The following is an 18,073-nucleotide window of genomic DNA, read 5'->3' as shown; positions in this document are numbered from 1 at the left end:
CAATAACAAAAAATAACAAAATCAGGCAAACAAACAAAAAAAAATCCAAATCAGTTTCTTTCATGAAACTTTAACAAAAACTTCAGGTGTCTGTGTGTGTAGTGAATTTTTGGTTAAAACATGTTTGTTTTTCATTCAATATACACTCAAATAAGAGCAGCAATACTTCATAATAAAATTCCTCAAGTAAGACAAAAAAGTACAGCGCAGTGAAAATACTCCTAAAAGTATTTCTTTTTCAATTCAAGTAAATGTAATTGAGTAAATGTAACTAGTTACTACCCAACACCGTCTCCTAGTCTGATTCCCTTCAGTGTGAAATGTGAAAGGCAAACGCCCGAGGCGCTCTTGAAAGCACCACAGTCATGGCTGTTGGCACTCATTTACGTCGCTCGGAGCTAATGAGTCCCCGCCTCCACCGCCTGTTGAGCGGCGACACTTCACTCCCAGGAGCCGCAGTGAAGTTCTGGTGAGCTTCACGTTGAGGCTCAAACTTTCGGCATCTCTCTCCGTCGTCTCCTACCGGACTGTCTTCACTTTTACGTCCCAGCAGCGATGACGTTCAGGAGGCTGAAGAAGGTGAACTCCAGCGGGGTGGACGGAGGACCCGCATCCCAGGACAACGACATTTATTTCCCGTCGTCAAAGTCGGACAGCTGCAGGACGGTGGACCTGCCGGCCAACTCCTCGGAGGTTTATAACTACAAGACTCTGGCTTATTCTGGGGGCACGCTGCCCAGAAACTTCAAGAAGGTAGGGCTCAAAAATGGTTTGATTATTTTCACACCGTCAAATTTACCTTTAAAAGTTATTAATTTATCATTTGCAGACGTAAAACAAATTTAAAAATCTTTTTTTTCTTTCTTATTTTTGTTTCTATTTACACTTTTTTAAAAAAAAGTAACTCATAAATAGTTAACATTATCCTCAGTCATCACTAAAAGCAGCATGTTCAGTCCAATAACACACATTTGGGACAAAACAGGGGCGGTTCATCCCCACATGGGGCCTTTATCGGAATCGTAATGGGGGCCCAAGAGCTTCCAACCACATTCAGTCACTATTTTTCACTTTTGTCCTTTCATTTAGTTGAGTTTTTTCTCCCAGTTTTTCTTTTTTGTTCTCCTGTTCTGTCATGTCTCATACCAACATTGCATCAGTTCATAAAACCAGTTTTATGTTTGTTACCTGCTGTAGTTTATAGTTTAGTGTCATAACGGTATAAAACTCAATCACATTTACAATATATATATATATATATATATATATATATATATATATATATATATATATATATGTATATATATATTACAGGTTTTGGCTGTGAAATTTATTCGGCAATCAATAGATACTTATCAGAACAGTTAAATTAAATTTAAAAATTGATAATTTTTTCCTATTTTTCTTACATAAGTCATTAAAATATTAAACCACCAATAACAAAACTGATAAAGTACATTACTAAAGACAGAATGGTTTGTTTCTGAATGTGAAACAGGCGTAAGCTGGGATGAAATGGAAACCAGAAACTAATATCATCCACATACCATAATGAAATTAATTGACTTTACAACAAATTGTTTGTTGCTCCATTTTATAAATTAACATTAATCCAGATCTTAATGGCATTTGCTAATAATTTTAAGTAGTTTGCCCTTATTTTGCTGACCAGGTCTTTACGGTAACAAGAAAACATCTAATTATTGTTGACAATAAACATTCAGCTGGGTAAATATGTAATTTAAACACAAAGTTTTAATACACTGAACTGAAATGTATTCAAATACCAAAATATTGTATCCAAGCAATACTTTGTAATTTCAGCATTACACAAATTATGCAGCTCTAATGGAAAGCAAATCAATAACAATATATTTTACTCAGGAAAGCAATGTTTTTCAGCCACAGTGTAATTTACAATAAACGATCAGATATTTAGGACAGGTTTTACCCATGATGCATCAAAGTGAGCTGCCCTGTCTGCTGTGGTTCAGGGTCTGATGTAGGACAGTTTCTTGTACTTGATCTAGATCTTGGAATAGATCACAGTCATAAGCATAAAATATGAGAAATCTAAAATCTCTTTCAGATTTTATCTTTAGATGATTTTTGTACTTGTTGTGGTTTTAAAAAAATTGCTGAGCTCGTCTCCCCGAAAACGGTCTGATCTCCTCGTTTTGCCTCTACTTGAAGATTAAGTCATTGATTTTCAAGTGACTGACATTTCTTCTTCTACTCTGTCCAAGAATGAGATCAGTTTTCTGTCTAATTCTGGTCACTCAGCATTTTTCTGCTCTGGGTTTTCTCCAGTTGTTCAACATTAACTTTGGGCTAAAGACAGATATTTCGGGTGTTTCACAACCGACAGTCCAGTAGACTCGGTTTGATCGGGAACCAAAATTGCAACATTTGTTACATTTTCACTGTGTTAAACAATCCAAACTAATTGTTCCCTCCCCACCTGCGGGGGCGCTGCACCTTCAAGGAAACGACATGAAAACTTCAGAAGAAGAAATTTGCAACTTTCTTCTTCAAATAATCTAAACAAAAATGGAGTAATGTCAAATGTTAGAAGTTTCTCTTTTGACATTAGTAAAAGACCATGACCCATTTCTCCTGCTAGCGTTAGCCTCTCGCATTTGTTTTGGTTGTATTTACCCAGAATGCCTTGTGCTACAGTTCACTTCCTGCTTTAATCGATCTCTATAGTTTGTTTGCCTAGAAAGTCTGATTCGCTTGGGGAAGCGTGATTGCGCAAAAAATCGAACTCTTGTCAGCCTAATAATCTGGGTCTCGGCTGGGTTGACGTGAACTCTGGCGTGGTATGAACACACATGTGAACGCCAATCGGACCAAAGAAAGCTCCAAAATCATGAAGTGGACTATGGTGCAGGGCTTTGTGGGTAAATACAAGCGTGCTAGTCTAGCGCTAGCGAGAGAAATGGCTCGTGGACTTTTACCCAAACAAAAGACAAATTCTACAACCGCTTAAGGTTACAACACATTTTCAGCAACAAGGCAAATTGAAGTGCTAAAATTTCATTTTTGTTTACATTTTGGAAAGATAGAAGTTGCACTCATTGTCTCCACCTCCAGATCATGGCTGCTCCTGTGGCAGCTCGTTTTCTGTGAAAGTACGATTGATGCTTCAGCACTGTTTAATACTTTAGTTCAGTAAAGACTAAAGTTCAGTACATACTAAAGATATTCTAGGTGGATATCTAGAACAAAGTGATCATTATAAACCAGGAAAGACTGAAGTGTTTTTCCACAAACAAGAGATGTGATATTAATAGTTGCACTCATTTATTCCAACTCAAACTTCATAAATTAAACTGATAGTTATCACTTATTTACATCATTTACACTGAAGAGTTTTGTTCTGTTGGAAAACATCAGTTGCTTGTAACTGATGTTTTGGAGGTTTTTGTGTCGTTTCCTTCAGTAGTTCTTGGTGCAGCGCCACCACAGGCGTGGAGGGGAACAGGTTTTTCAGTTTGCTTGGATCTTTGGTCACAATGCAGCGTGAAATTGAAAATGTAACAAATGTTGCAGTTTTGGTCCATAATCAAACCGAGTCTCCCGAAAACACCTCTAGAGAATCCTGTCTCCACAACGTGTCGTACAGTGAGGCGCAGTTATTAGGAACCCCACCCACCCGCAGCCTGCAGTGGGGCCAACAACACTGCATTGTGCGCGCTCAGGGACGGAGACCTTGTCAGGTCCGCCCCCGGCTGCTCCGTGTGGGTACTTGGGAATAAATGCACTCATTGAGACAAGTGCTGGACAATTCTGGGACATAAAGAAAGCAACATTTTACTGGGCAGAGAGCCTCTGGCACAAAGCAAGCTTTCATGGGAGCAACATTTGAAAATGATTTTGGTGATTTTCAGCCAAAGTATCTGGATGCTTGCATGTCGTTTTTACACAGTCCGATAGAACAGGAGCCTGACCTGCTGCTGACTTTGGTTTATCTCTCAATGCTCTTATTGTAGCCCAGTGTTTACCACAGTGCCTTGTGTGTTTCTGTTTATAGCCTGGAGTTTGTGTGAATGGCTCTAAATAATGAAAAAATAAATAAATCAACAGTTTGTGTGCTTCGGGGGCAGCTGACCTACTGTGAAATTCAGGCTAAACTTAGCTTTAGGTCTAATTTTGCGCAGTTTTGGTCCATAATAAAACTGAGTCTCCCGAACTTTCAGGTGTGAAACCTGTTAGTTTCACACCTTATAGTTCAACTTCAATTTCCAGTTGAAAGTAAACAAAAAGCATCCCAGACATGCATGTCTAGTTTCAGTCTTATTGTTTTCAAGCATAGTGGATCAGTGGTTTAAAGACACAAACAGACAACTTGCCACGCGCTTGCTATTGATAGACCTGACAGACCGGTTGAAGCAGTGATGTGTACAATACATCCTTCACATGTTGGACACTTTGGGGGGGGGGGAATCCCTTGTGAGTAATCTGGCAGTAACCTCACGCAGGTGTCTGAGATGTTTCATCTCTCGCTTTCGTTTTCTCCTCACAGGGTGGAGGCTCGCAGAAGTGGAAACCCCTAACGCTGCCCCCAGAACCACAAAGGTACAATCTCCTCAGTTCCTTCGTCAACATCAGTCACAGCTTTCTTCTTCTTCTCTCACTCTGACGCCATGACTGCGTCATCCCAGAGTCCAAACAGAGAGCTTTTGTAGATTTAGGTTTTCGTGAGATCTGTAAAGCATCTTCATGAATTTTTATGTCTTCTGCTGGTGGCATTTCATTGTCCTGTGTCTCTGTGACGTCCACATGCAGCCGGACACAGAGGACGTCCTGTGCAGCAGCAACATGTCCTCTCATGCTTTTCAGACACTGTACTAATAAATCCACATGGCCTGAAAGACTCTTGAACTTTTCCATCGTTTGTCCCATTGCAACGACAAACATCACTGCGTTATTTTGGTACTTTTTGTGATTCACCAACAGAAAATGAGGCATTATGTAAATAAAAATGAGAAGACTAATTATTTTTGTGAAAAACATATCATGATATAAGCGTTTCGTATCAGTCAATCGATAATTATTGATCAGTTCTTTGTTTTAAATATCTGAAACTGGTTACGTGACCTTATTTTATCCAGTTTTCACTTCACGCTTTTGTTTTCTATTTTTAAGCAGTTAAACTTCTGCTACATAAGTTACTCAACTGGTTGTTGGTAGCATTAATTAACATCAAGGTCAAATAACTCATAGACGGACTGTCTACTGATTAAGTGATTTCTGAATGCAGAAGATTGTATTGGTTCGTATTTATGGGTGTCAGAGTTTTACATTTTACATCTGTCTGCTGCTTTGTTGGTTTATGATAGAGGTGCCTTCCTTCAGTCAATAAAGGTTGCTATATCTGAGAACAGCTTGCAAATAATAACTGACTTTCTTTTGGTTCATGAATAGATAAATAATTTTGACTGTCCTGGTTTTAAATCTTTTTTTTTCCTTTCTTTCTGTCTGTCTTTCTTTCTTTCTCTCTCTTTAGGAAAGTGGTGGACTTGGAGAAAAATGAAGAGGAGGCCTTTGGTTTTGAGATTCAGGTAAATCACATGATTAATGAAGGTTTCTTGGTTTTGGAAAATGCCATTTAATTCTCATGATTTAAAGTGTCAGAAACAATCAAATAATTTCTACAGATTCACCGAATCGATATTAATATCTGTATCCGTCTCACTATTGGAAAAAAATCTATGTGCCAGATCCATAAGCGCAGATCTATCCGGTCTAATTCTCTGCTTTTTGCTCTGAGTGACGTCATGCTTTATTATTTCTTTTACGTTAATTTATATTTCCTAATTGCACTTTCTGAACCATTGAAAGAAGGTTTGTTGTAGTTTATTTTCACGTTTGACCACGTTAGTCAACCTATTGTATTACATTGGCTGTTCTTCTCATAATTGCACTGACAGAACAAATTGTGTTGTTTTTACATATTTTACTGGTTTTGAAGCTATTGATGCATTAAAGTGTGCTGTACTGATGCAGAGTTATTATATAAATTTGTTCTGTATCGGACCGGTATCGACTGATATTGAACCTCAGATATCAGGTATCTGAAAAAAGTGGATTCCTAATGATTTCCTGCGTCTCTAAATTGAGTTGTTTCTTTGCGCCAGCGGGAGTAAAAAGGTCATGCATCAGTCGAATAACTTGTTCATGTTCATCCCATGACTGAAGCCTTTTTGTCCCATGCAGCATCTTTATTTTAAGCACTTACGTTTACTCACACGCTGTCGATGTAAAATCTGCTCTACTCTCTCCCACCATGCCAGCAGGAACTTTACTCACAAATCTCCAGTCCCCCTGCAGTGCCACGCCTCGCTCTGTTTTTCATACTCATTCTTTGAATAGTTTACAGAAATGATCAAAAAGTGTGAGCACAACATGGGTATTATAATGTGCTGCTGCTCGCATAAAGTCTTGGGGAGTGAAGGGCTTCTTCTAGGAAAAGACACGGTGTTCTATTTACGCTTTCGTTAGGCGTTCCCGCCCTTCCTGCCCGGCTGCGGCCAGAAGGAAGTGAGGCCATGAGGAGCAGTTTGATGGCCAGCAGAGACCGCCATGAATGTGGAGTCTCACGTTTCCTGGTGCTTTTCCTCCCTCCGAGTCGGTACTGTGGACACTGAGCTGGGAATGCAGCATGCAAATGTGAAATTTGCCTTTCAGTGATATTTGCATGCCAACATGTTTACCCTGCTGGTTGCTGAGAAGGAAGCCAGTAGCTGTAAATGCAGGCCAGATCAGAATAATTTCACATTTCCACTGGCACTCTCATGCAACCTGGATGCATGCTTTAACTGGAGCAGGACCTGTGCAAGGCAGATACAAACTTTTGCAACGTTTGTCTAGTTTTATTGTCCTTTTTTAACTGATAATGGCTTCTTTAGCAGCAGCACGTTAACTGTCTAAAAGGTGTCTGGTATGGGGAAGTGTATTTTTGTCCTCTCTGACCTTTGTGCAGAGGCACTATGGTCACCGAAACAAGTTAGTTCATTGAAATGCATGTGGAAGTAACAAGTCAGAGTTTCCAGGACGACAAAATATAAACGTTAACGCTGGCATGGAAGTACGCAAATAGTTTAGATAAATTAAAACAGCGAAAATGAGGAAACATGTTGGCATGTTAAGCCAAACTGTGGAACTACAGAAAGCCTTTACAAGGCTGCTGAAATGTTTATTTATAGCTATTATGGGCATGAACATCATTTTAATTTAGGGTTTTAAAAAAATGCATTTGAAATGTTTTTATTTCAGCCAACAACTTGAATGATTCTTATAAACAACAATTGACTTCACAAGTAAAAATTTTTTTCTATTAAGATTTGCATCTTTAAATGTACTTTTGATATTGCACAACTTTTTGAATTTTATTTGTCAAAATAACCTATTACAAAAATAATTGTTAGTTGCAGCCCTTTTTCAAATGCATCATTAAATATTACTCTTACATTCAAGCCATGATGAGTCCATTCATCCCTGTAGTTGATGCACAGACGTAATTTTATCTTTTTTTCTATATGGTTGAATTGTATTTTCTCTGGTTGTTTTTTCTATTCTATAGGACTAAATCAGTTGTGGAAAAAATAGTCTTTTCATATTTGAAGGCAAACAAATTAACAAAATGATTGCATCCTTTATTTTCAGGGTTAGTGAAAAGGACAAAGATACATTTTGGACGTTCGTTAAGTTCTTCTTGCGGTTTGTTTTGGGAGGCGAGAGGAAGTGGCTCTTATTTGCTTGCGTGCGTCACACTTGTGCGTCCTCTGTGATAAAACGGTCTTTCCGCTATTGTCCGTCACGACTTCCTCTGCATGCGGTTCAGTGGGTTTCTGTCTCTGATGTTGCACTGTTACCACAATATTTCAGAACATCAGACATAAGTCTGTTTTGAAAGCCATCTAAGAAGAGGAAGACTTGTTTCATCTTCATGTTCTCTGCTGTCTCTTTCCCAGACTTACGGCCTTCACCACCAAGAACAAAACTCAGTGGAGATGTGCACGTTCGTGTGCAGGGTGCACGACGGCAGCCCGGCCCACCTAGCAGGACTTAAAGTTGGTGAGTGAACCTTTTTTTTTTATTATTATTTCTGATTTTATCTCCATGGTTTACTTTTTTTGGATGAGACCTGAAATAACCTGAGAAAATGCTTGAAATAAACAAAAGGGAAGAGAGCATGACAAGAGTTTCCTTTGTGTTTCTATCAGCTGACATTGTACACATTACATCAGCACAAACCAACCTGCTGCTTGGTTGTTATGGGAAGTCAAAATGTGGCTGCTTAATTTGACATTTTTCCTGCTAACAAACAACTATTTCAGCTGACAGATGCAGGGCCTTTAAATGTGTTAGCACCCCTTAAACTTTTTCAAAAAAAAACTCAAAAGAGCCTCAAATTGCTGCCAGAAGTTAAATAAATTCCACCTGTGTGTAATTTAATCTCAATTAAAGTGAGCCCGATAATTTCTATTTGCATGTTTGTTTTTCTCTTTCTACCGAAACTAAAGGCTTCATTCACGTGCATTAGGTTTTTACAGACACTTCATAATCCATTTTATTTGTTCTTTTGGTTGCTTTGTTTATTTATCCTGGACATTTGAAATGTCTTCCAGTTCCAGAGTTAAATATTTGCTAGAAATGAACGTTTATTCATCTTTGAGAGGGTGAACTTGCATTTTTATACCATTACCATTATATTACTTGAAAATGGTTTCAAAACAACAATATTATTGTTCATCTGGGATGATTTATCGTCCAGCAAAATTTATCATGTCGGTTCTACTTCTTAAATCTATAGCGTGAGATTTCTGCCCAGTCATCTTTGCAAAAATATATCAAGCGAAAACACTTCTTAACAGAAATGTTCAAGTCTTATAGAGTTGAGATGCTTTTAGTTTTGAGTAGAGGTGAGCGATGTGGACTTTTAATTTTATCACAATATTTTATGGTGCTATTGTGATAGCAAAAATTATGATTAAAAAAACTATTTATTGCTTCTTCTTTTAGGTAACTGCATGACTGAGGCAGCATGGCACAGCTTTTATAACGCCAGGCAAATATTGTTTTAAAATTTCAAATAGGCTTCTTTAGAACTTAAAAAAGTGGCATTTTTACCAATATGTTACTTAAAAATGGTGTCAAAACCATATTAGCGTTTATCGCAATAACGTCTGAAACAATTTATCATTCAGCAAAAGTATTCAATTTGTAAATGTGCAAAAGATTATAGATAATAAGATAATTACACTAAAGGACCTCCTGCCATTAAATGTTCTACAAAGTATTGACTCAGGGGAGGCTGAAGACAAATGCATGCCACACTTTTCAGAAAAAAGAAAGGGAAAAAAGGTGTTATTTTTCTTCAACTTAGCAGTTATGGACTACTTTCTTTTGGTTTGTCACATAAATTCCCCCAAAACAGACTGAAGCAGTGAGTAAAAAACCAGAGTGGTAGTTGAGTGTGAAGCAGAAGAGGTTCAGGGAAGGACAGGAAATAAATAAATGTGAGCTGACACCAGAGAGCTTCAGTAAATCGTCTCTGCTTTTGAAAGTCGTCACGACTCAGTCACGACTCGCCGAGCGCTACGTCTCCGCCGGTCAGCGAGGAAAGAGAGAAGGTGTTTATCTCTTCTAAATCCAAACTGGATGTGTCAGTTCCACTTCTCGCAGGCTGTCCTGCCTGAACACAAAGCCCGTCGAGTCCAAACCACATCTAATTACTCCATGCCACTCACAAAGAAGATGAAACAGCTTCAGCTGCTTAACACCACACACATGAAATATTTGGGTTCTTTCCGATATAAGGAGACTTGGAGTGCAGTCACAATCTGAAATGCCACGGCTGCACACGTGCGCTTCACATGTGCAGAGGTTTCCTCCCTCGGTTGGCTGCATCTTCAAGAAATTAAATCCATATTGACTGGGAGCATTGTGACCTCATGGCTGACACATATGTTGTAGGGCTGTTAAAGAATATTTTAGTAATCGAGTACTCTATAGAATATTTTTACGATTATCCGAGGAATCGGATCTCTCTCTTTCTCTCACATATTCCTACCGTTTGCTCCAAAACCGTGACGGCGCCACAAAAGCTGTCATAGTCCAACAATCGCACCGCAAAGTTCAACAATCCCTGATAAAACGGTGCACAACTCAACGCCATGCTGCTAGCACTTCGCAACAACTCACAGGCGGAAGTAAGAGCGCTGCCCACCACAAATAACGATCCGGCCGGAACGCGGCGCTACATAATAAAACATAATTTAACGAAGCTTCGAGGCAGATACATTTTCCTCGAGGAATTTTAATAATCAAGATACTCGAATCATTCGAGGAATCGTTTCAGCCCTAATATGTTGTGTGTGTGTGTGTGTGTGTGTGTGCAGGGGACACCATCGCAAGTGTGAACGAGACCGCCGTGGAGGGATTTCTGCACAAGGACATCGTCCAGCTCATCAGGTCATGCGGCAACACACTGAGGTACGGCTGCAACTAAAGATTATTTTTACAAATCGATTGTTCTAGCGATTAATCGAATAAAAAAATGGCTCATTCTGTAATATAAATTACTAGAAATACATGAGCAGTTGCAATTAAACAAATAAGCCATTTTTACAGAGGAACATAAATATTCTATTGTCTAAAATGCAATAACAGCATTAATTTAGTGTACGCTTGACCATTTCTAAAAAAAAAAAGAAGAAGTTCAGCCATTTCTTCTCGACTTAACACCAATACAGTGCAGGGCTGATCTGCTGACTATTTTTAAAATAATTGCACAGCAAAATATGCTTAATAGGAGATATTTTTTAAACAATTTGAACAAGTGAAGCCACTTGAGGAGTTCTGGCTGGAACACATATTTATAGAGAAGTTTTTTTATTATTATTATCTTGAATGCAAAATGTATAAATTTTTTGTACAGGTTTGGTCTGGTTTCTACTCTGAAAATGTTGTTTTTTGAGTCTGTATTTTCCAGTTAATTACAAAAATTAATTGACAATTATTCCAATAATTAATTAACCACGATTAATCTGATGAATCGTTTCAGCCCTACACTCAGGTGAACAGTTTAAGACTGTTTTTAAACTTTAAACCTCAGCTTAAACTTTCATCAAATGGTATTTTGTGAGTCTGCATTTTCCAGTTAGCAGTTAATTGATTACATTATTAGTTGACAGTTACTTCAATAATCGATTAATCACGATTAATCTGATGAATCGTTTCAGCCCTACACTCAGGTGAACAGTTTAAGACTGTTTTTAAACTTTAAACCTCAGCTTAAACTTTCATCAAATGGTATTTTGTGAGTCTGCATTTTCCAGTTAGCAGTTAATTGATTACATTATTAGTTGACAGTTACTTCAATAATCGATTAACCACGATTAATCTGATGAATCGTTTCAGCCCTACACTCAGGTGAACGGTTAAAGGCTGCTTTGAAGCTTAAACCACCGTTTAAGCTTTTAAGTTAAAGTTTGTAAAGCAAATTTTTAGCTGTATACGATCAGACCAGTGGAGAAACTCAAACAGAAGTTGAGAATATTGTGTACTAAACTCCTGCTGGTGATGATTGGACGAGTATCTTCTGTAACTTCCTGTGCAGACGGTTCTGAGTTTCATACCGAGTTACATGAGGACAGACGACTGTTATCTGATATCCGTCCTCCATGTCCTCAGGATGTTCTCAGCTGTGTCAATGCTGGAAACCCGCTGAGCCGCTCCTCAGTTACGTCACCAAACGAAGCGTGCAGTTTCTGCAGTTCAGCCCGATGAGTTTCTTTGCCAGAAGAGCTAAGAGCTGAGTCAGCGGAGAGGGGGAAAAAAAAAAAAAAACACAAATAGTTGATGTTTTCTGGTCCTGAAGTTTCATTTCCTACTGCTCACAAAAGTAAAACATGAATGTTTTCATTCATCTTCTCTAACTGACATTAAATTCCTGTTTTTGTTCCCCTCAGTTTTTTTTTTAGCTCCAAGTAAATCAAACCAGATTTATGAAAACAAAAATCTGACTTACAAAGTCTTGTGGCGTTGAATCTGACATGATGGACGTTTCTCAAAACTGTGACAGGTTTTATTTAAAGTGTAACTCATCAAATTAAAATACAACTGAGTTAAGTTCAAGTATTTTGTTCACACAGAAAATTTCTGATGCAAAAGAGGTTTTTCAAAGTGGGATATTCAGATTTATTTCTCTTATACCAAATGATTCAAAATGCCAATGCAGCACTTTTGTACCTGTTTTTTAAAAGTGGCAACACCTTTAGATATTATCCTTCTGTTTCCATCACTTTTATAAGCTTGATTCCCCACCCACAGTATTTAAAAACCTGTCGTGACTTTTGGTTACGATCTGCCGAACACTCATTACGAAAGTCGCAGAAAAATGCTAAACATGATGGGAATTTGAGCCAAATTAGGGACAAAATTCAGCCGTTTGGAGCTCCTGACCCCAGTCATATTTTACAGTAGAAAAATGGTTCAAAGTTTAAACTTCTCATGAAAAGTTGAGCTTTGGTATCAAAATTTTGTTTTGATACCATTTGTTTTGTACATAATAGGAGTTTAAGTTTCATAAAATGTTTTGTTTGGTTGTCTTTTTAAGAGAGTGATGATGTCAAGCACTCTAGGCTTTGATCTGAAAAACTGTCTATTGAAAATGCTGTGATGGGTTTAGTTTTTATCTCTTACGCAGTTCGTAACACATCAAAACGTAGGCATTTTTGTCTACTTTCACCCAGTGTGTCTCCTAATGTTGTAGGACATGGGGTTTTCTGTCAAATCCACCCAACGTGTAGATTTGACACACCAAAACTCCCATTCACTTCCATTATATTTCAAATGAATTTTTTTCTCAAACCTCTTTTTAAGGGTCTCTTTAACTCGTCGTATCGCTTCCATAAAACACTGTAGACTTATAAAAACTCACACATGGGGCCACCAGAGGCTTCTGCCACTCACTGTTAAACAACATTTTGATACAATGTATCGTTTTCGCACAGCACCTGTTTGTTTGAGACTGAATTTCTGTTGGGGTTTTTTTTTCAGAAGGGACAAAAATCATCGTAGCAACCAATGACTCAGCATTTTCTGATGAAATTTCCTAACTTGTTCGAATAGTTTCTCCTGTTGTGTGTTGAGTCCCTTAGATGTTGCTCTCTTTCTTGTTTTTTGGGTGTTTAATTAGAACCACGCTCTGCTTTTAACCCCTCGTTGAGGCTTGTTAAAGTCGAAGGGACAATTAGTGCGGACAGGCTGTGAGCTTTAAGGGTTTTATAGTCGGACGTCATCAACTTACACCCTCAGCTTCACTTATTTAAAGTGTTAGTGTGTAAACGGGTTTTTTACTTTGTTCCACTGCTCTTGATTAAAGAGCGTTTGTACCGTCAAAGTGGAAATGGTTCATGTTTATCCTTCCACGCTGCTTGTAAACAGCGTAATATTGTAAACTTGTAATACTGTTGTAGACTTGTGAATAAAGCCTCTCATAAAGTTTCTTTAATAACTTTTTTCTTGCCTGTAGGTTTTATAAGTGCTTCCTGTTGAGCTTAATAACACTGTGGTCTTTTGGTATTTCACTTTAAGGCTGGAGACGGTTTACAGTGACTCAATCCGAAAAGCTGAGCTCGAGGCCCGGCTGCAGTATTTAAAGGTGAGTAGTTTCCCTTAAGCGTTTTGATTGTGAGTCAGGCCGATTATGTGACCAGTAGCCTTTCACACCCACACACACACATTTAGGTTATGTTAAATGCTACACATTGGGACGCCTTCCCCCTCGCTCCACACCTGTCTCCACAGCAGGTCGGCCTGTTGCACGAAGCGGTCTGAGCAGCAGACGCAGGGATTGCTGCAGACTCAACTCAAGCAGCTTGTGAAGTGGCTCAAGTGAACAAACTTTCCCTAAAGATTACAGCAGCTGTTCTGCTCTAATCCAATGCAATACAGCCGCTATTATAGATGCCAAGCCAGCAATTTAAACATCAACCTATTTGGTGCTGATATTTTATTTTTTAAATGTGTGAAGTAGCTACTTGCTTTGTTTGTAAAGTAACAAATCTTTCGCTTTTCTCTGCAGCAAACGCTTCATGAGAAGTGGGATGAATATCGTTCGTTGATGGTGCAGGAGCAGAGGCTTGTCCATGGTAAGTAATCATTACAATTCACTGGCTTTACTGATGCCAGCTTTCATTTTTCTCATAAACAGATGAATAAATGTTCATATTTAGATCTGAAACACTGCAAAAACTCACAATTAGACAAAAAAAAAAAAAGCATTTTTGGTCCAGTTTCTGCTACACATATCTCAGCACACTTGAAATAAAACAAAACTAACTTTCAAGTAACTTTTCAGCAAAGAGATAGGAGCTTGTTTAAAGTCAATAACTCACTAATATTTAGAAAAAGTACTTGTTCCACAGGCAGATTATTTCACTTATATCATGGAAAAATGTATTGTTCTAATCTGCTGGTGGAAATGGTAATTTTTTTTAGATCAATATTAAAAATTGTTTCCCTTATAACATGGGAAAAAGTCTTGTTTATATTGTTCTTTCTCATCAATATTAAGCCATTATTTTAAATCATTTAAATCAAGTACCTACTTCTTGCTAGAAAGTTACTTTTAAGTTAGTTTTGTCTTATTTCAAGTGTACTAAGATATTTGCACTAGAAACTAGACCAAAATTACTTTAAGATATTGTTTTTTTTTTTGCTTTGTTTGTTCGTTCTTTGGCATTGAGGAAAGTTGCTAGATTTACTGTTTTCAGGCAACAAATTGCATAAGCTTTTAATTTCCAATAAAACTGGAAATGTTAACTGGATTTTCCGAGCTGACTTTTATGTCTGTTTCCGTCAGCAGTAAAATAAGTCAGCGATATGCGTAATTTAACCTTTTTGTCAATAAATTCCTTTTATATGCTATATTTAAATCCAGATGTTGTTGCCTGCTGTGCTGACGTTGCTCTCGTCTCCTGCAGGTATCGTAATGAGCGACGCTGCTCTATACGAGTCCCTGGAGTCTGCAGGAATCTACGGCAGCCTAGGCGCGCCCAGCCCCGCGGCCCAGAGAGCCCTCCGCTGCACCGGCAGCACCAGCAGCAGCGCCAGCCTCCTCAGCACGGCCACTGAGGACGACCCGCTCTACCAGACCTGCCTGTACCACTCGGACGGCTACGTGGACTCGAACAGCGCCGACAAAATCAACGAGCAGCCGCCTTCCCAGAGGCAGCAGCGCGTCCGACCGACCAGCGAACTCCTCACCGTGACCAAGACCCACCTGACCCGCAGCGCCAGCACGCGCAGCTACTTGAGGGGATCTTCGTCATCCCCGTCGTCCGTGGGCTCGGCGGAGAAACAGGGAGGATTCGGCTCGCTGCAGAGAAAACCCAAACAGAAAAGCTTCCGCAGGCGTCTCCTCAAGTTCATCCCAGGTTTGAATCGGCCGCTGGAGGAAGAAGAGAGCAAACTGTGAGCAACGGACAGAAATAAAGACTAAAAACAACAATGACTTTCAAACTGAAGTGCCAAAGAAAACAGCAAACAGCCTCCAAAGAGTGAAGCCAAAGCTAAGTGGCTGCGTTGCTGGGAAGACCAGTGGACTTTTATTTCACAGGTGTACATAACTTTTGCTTCGGTCTGTCTCGACTTCTAAGTTATTTATTTATTTTTACATGGTTGTCATGCAGAATGAAGGATGTTTCATTTTTTTTTACTGCATGGTCATTTTTTTTATTTTCACTTCAAAACCACAAAATCTTAGCAAGTATATTTGGCCTACTGTCTAGTGCAAATATCTTAGTGCACTTAAAATAAGACAAAACTAACTTACAAGTAACTTTTCAAAAGGAAACAGGAGGTTCTTTTAAGTGAGTAATTCTATAATATTGATTTTAAAATGTACTAGCAGATTATTTCACTTGTCATTTTTATTTAATTTCACGTTGGGATTAATAAAGTATTTTTGAATTTTAATTTGTAACATAGCAAAAACTGTCATAAGTGAAATAAAATTCTAGTGGAAGAAAAAAAATCAATATTAATGAATTATTTACTTAAAACAAGCTTCTGAATCTTCTTGAAAAGCTTAAATAATTCCTTAGTATTGATGGAAAAAGTACTAGTTCCACTGGCAGATTATTCCACTAATAGCAAGTCATTTTCCCCATGTTATAAGTGAAATAATCTGAGTGAAAATAGTAGTTTTTTCACCAATATTAAGGAATTACTGACATAAAACAAGCCCCTATTTATTCCTGAAAGGTTCTTGTAAGTTAGTTTTGTCTAAAATATTTACACTAGAAATTAAAACCAAAAATACTTGGTAAGTTGTTGTGCTTTTGCAGTGTTGACAAACCTGTGACAACTTTAAATTGTGCAGCGATTTAGAACGACTCAAAGCCTGTTTTGGTTTCTAAAAATAAAATGTGGCATTTCCAGATTACATGCTCTTTATTTTGTAAGAAGCGTCTCATGCTTGCAGCAGCCGAATGACCTCCAGCTGAATGTGCATCCTCTTCCATGTGATTCTTAAATATAGCAAGCCTTCACAACGTTTCCACCACTTCAGAAGGCCGTCCCCTCGTACATTTGGAGGCCAATGTGTGGCCGTGAAGCTTTAAGGCATTTAATGGTGTAAGGTATCCAGAATGCAGGCTGTTGTATCGCCTCTGACACGGTTTATTGTTGGGGAAACCAGCGAGGAATGTGCGGAGAAAAGCATGACCCAAAATTCCCAACACAGCCGCTTTCTTTCAGCTCCTGTGGGGCAACTGCCGATTCCTCTTCTTCCTCTCTGCCGTATTCCCACGGCGGACTCAGTTGTCCAGGAGCTTGCTGGCTCTGTGGTTGCGGGCATGCATGCGTGTTTGCTGGGTTGGGGGTTGCAGGGAGTCTTTTCACTCCCTGGCTCCCAGCTGACCCGTGAGGTCATGCTGGTCACTCTCTGCGTTGGCTTCGCGGCCCTAATCCCCTTTGTCCTCGGCTGCTCATTCACAGATGCATCAGCGGATGACGATGATGATGAGCGATGGTATGCAGCCGTGTGCTGCACTGCAAAAATGCAAATTCTTACTAAGTATTTTTGGTCTAGAACAAATACCTTAGTACACTTGTACACTTGGAATAAGACATTTGATGAAAAGTATTATTTCCAGTGGCAGATAATTTGACTTGTAGTGTAGGAAAAACATCTTGTTCTAAGTGAAATAATCAGCCTGTTGAATTAGTAGTTTTTTCACAAATATTAATGAATTATTGACTTAAAACAAGCTCCTATATCTTTCTGAAGAGTTATTTGTAGTTTTGTGTTCTTATTTCAAGTGTACTAAAATACTTGCACTAGTTGCTAGACCAAAAATACTTGGTAAGACTTTCTGTTTCAGCTGGGAATGTGCTGAGTTTTATTTATATATCTTGTTCATAGCTGGTCAGAGATCCATATGTGTTTGTTTTAGTTTTGAAGTGTGCTACAAAAAATACAAAATCTTACCAAATATTTGTGTCTAGTTTTTAGAGCAAATATTTTAGTGAATTTGAAATAAGAAAAAGAGACTTTTTGGCAAGATATGAGTTTTAAGTCAATGATTCCTTAATATTGATTTAAAAAATCTACTAGTTCCACTTGCAGATTATTGTGGGAAAAATGTTTTGTCATAAGTGGAAAAAATATACCAGTGGAACGAATACTTTTTTATTAATATTAAGTATTAATAGAACAAGCTCCTATATCTTGCTGAAAAGCTACTTGTAAGTTAGGTTTGTCTTGTTTCAAATCTACTAAGATATTTGCACTAGAAACTAGACTAAAAACACTTAGTAATACTTTGTGTTTCTGGAGTGTAGACTTGTGAAGAAGAGGTGAGGGGTTGGTCACTGATATGAAGAAGTGTTTATGCATGCGTGCTGGTGCCTAAAACATTAGTTTAGAATGAATATGCTGAGTCCATAACGAGGGGATGATTAGCAGAGATGATCATAAAACTAAAGCAATGTGTTAAAAGGCCCAACAAGCAGCTGATGTTAAGCTGTTTGCCCAGCAGGAGATCAGCAGGGT

The 18,073-nt window shown here is 38.5% G+C and overlaps 1 protein-coding gene across 1 annotated transcript; it reads left to right on the top strand.

Annotated features, from left to right (window-relative positions):
• Positions 1 to 343: 343 nt before the first annotated feature.
• Positions 344 to 15,898, top strand: tamalin (trafficking regulator and scaffold protein tamalin). The gene is made up of 8 exons (XM_032555873.1): positions 344 to 753; positions 4,529 to 4,581; positions 5,513 to 5,567; positions 7,980 to 8,082; positions 10,410 to 10,503; positions 13,609 to 13,675; positions 14,099 to 14,165; positions 15,000 to 15,898. The coding sequence occupies exons 1-8, from the start codon at positions 556 to 558 to the stop codon at positions 15,491 to 15,493; spliced, it is 1,131 nt and encodes a 376-aa protein (XP_032411764.1). The 5' UTR covers positions 344 to 555; the 3' UTR covers positions 15,494 to 15,898.
• Positions 15,899 to 18,073: the final 2,175 nt, after the last annotated feature.

The sequence above is a fragment of the Xiphophorus hellerii genome, chromosome 1 (genome assembly GCF_003331165.1).
Source record: "Xiphophorus hellerii strain 12219 chromosome 1, Xiphophorus_hellerii-4.1, whole genome shotgun sequence".
Lineage (NCBI taxonomy): Eukaryota > Metazoa > Chordata > Actinopteri > Cyprinodontiformes > Poeciliidae > Xiphophorus > Xiphophorus hellerii.
This window is presented reverse-complemented; position numbering and strand designations above follow the sequence as displayed.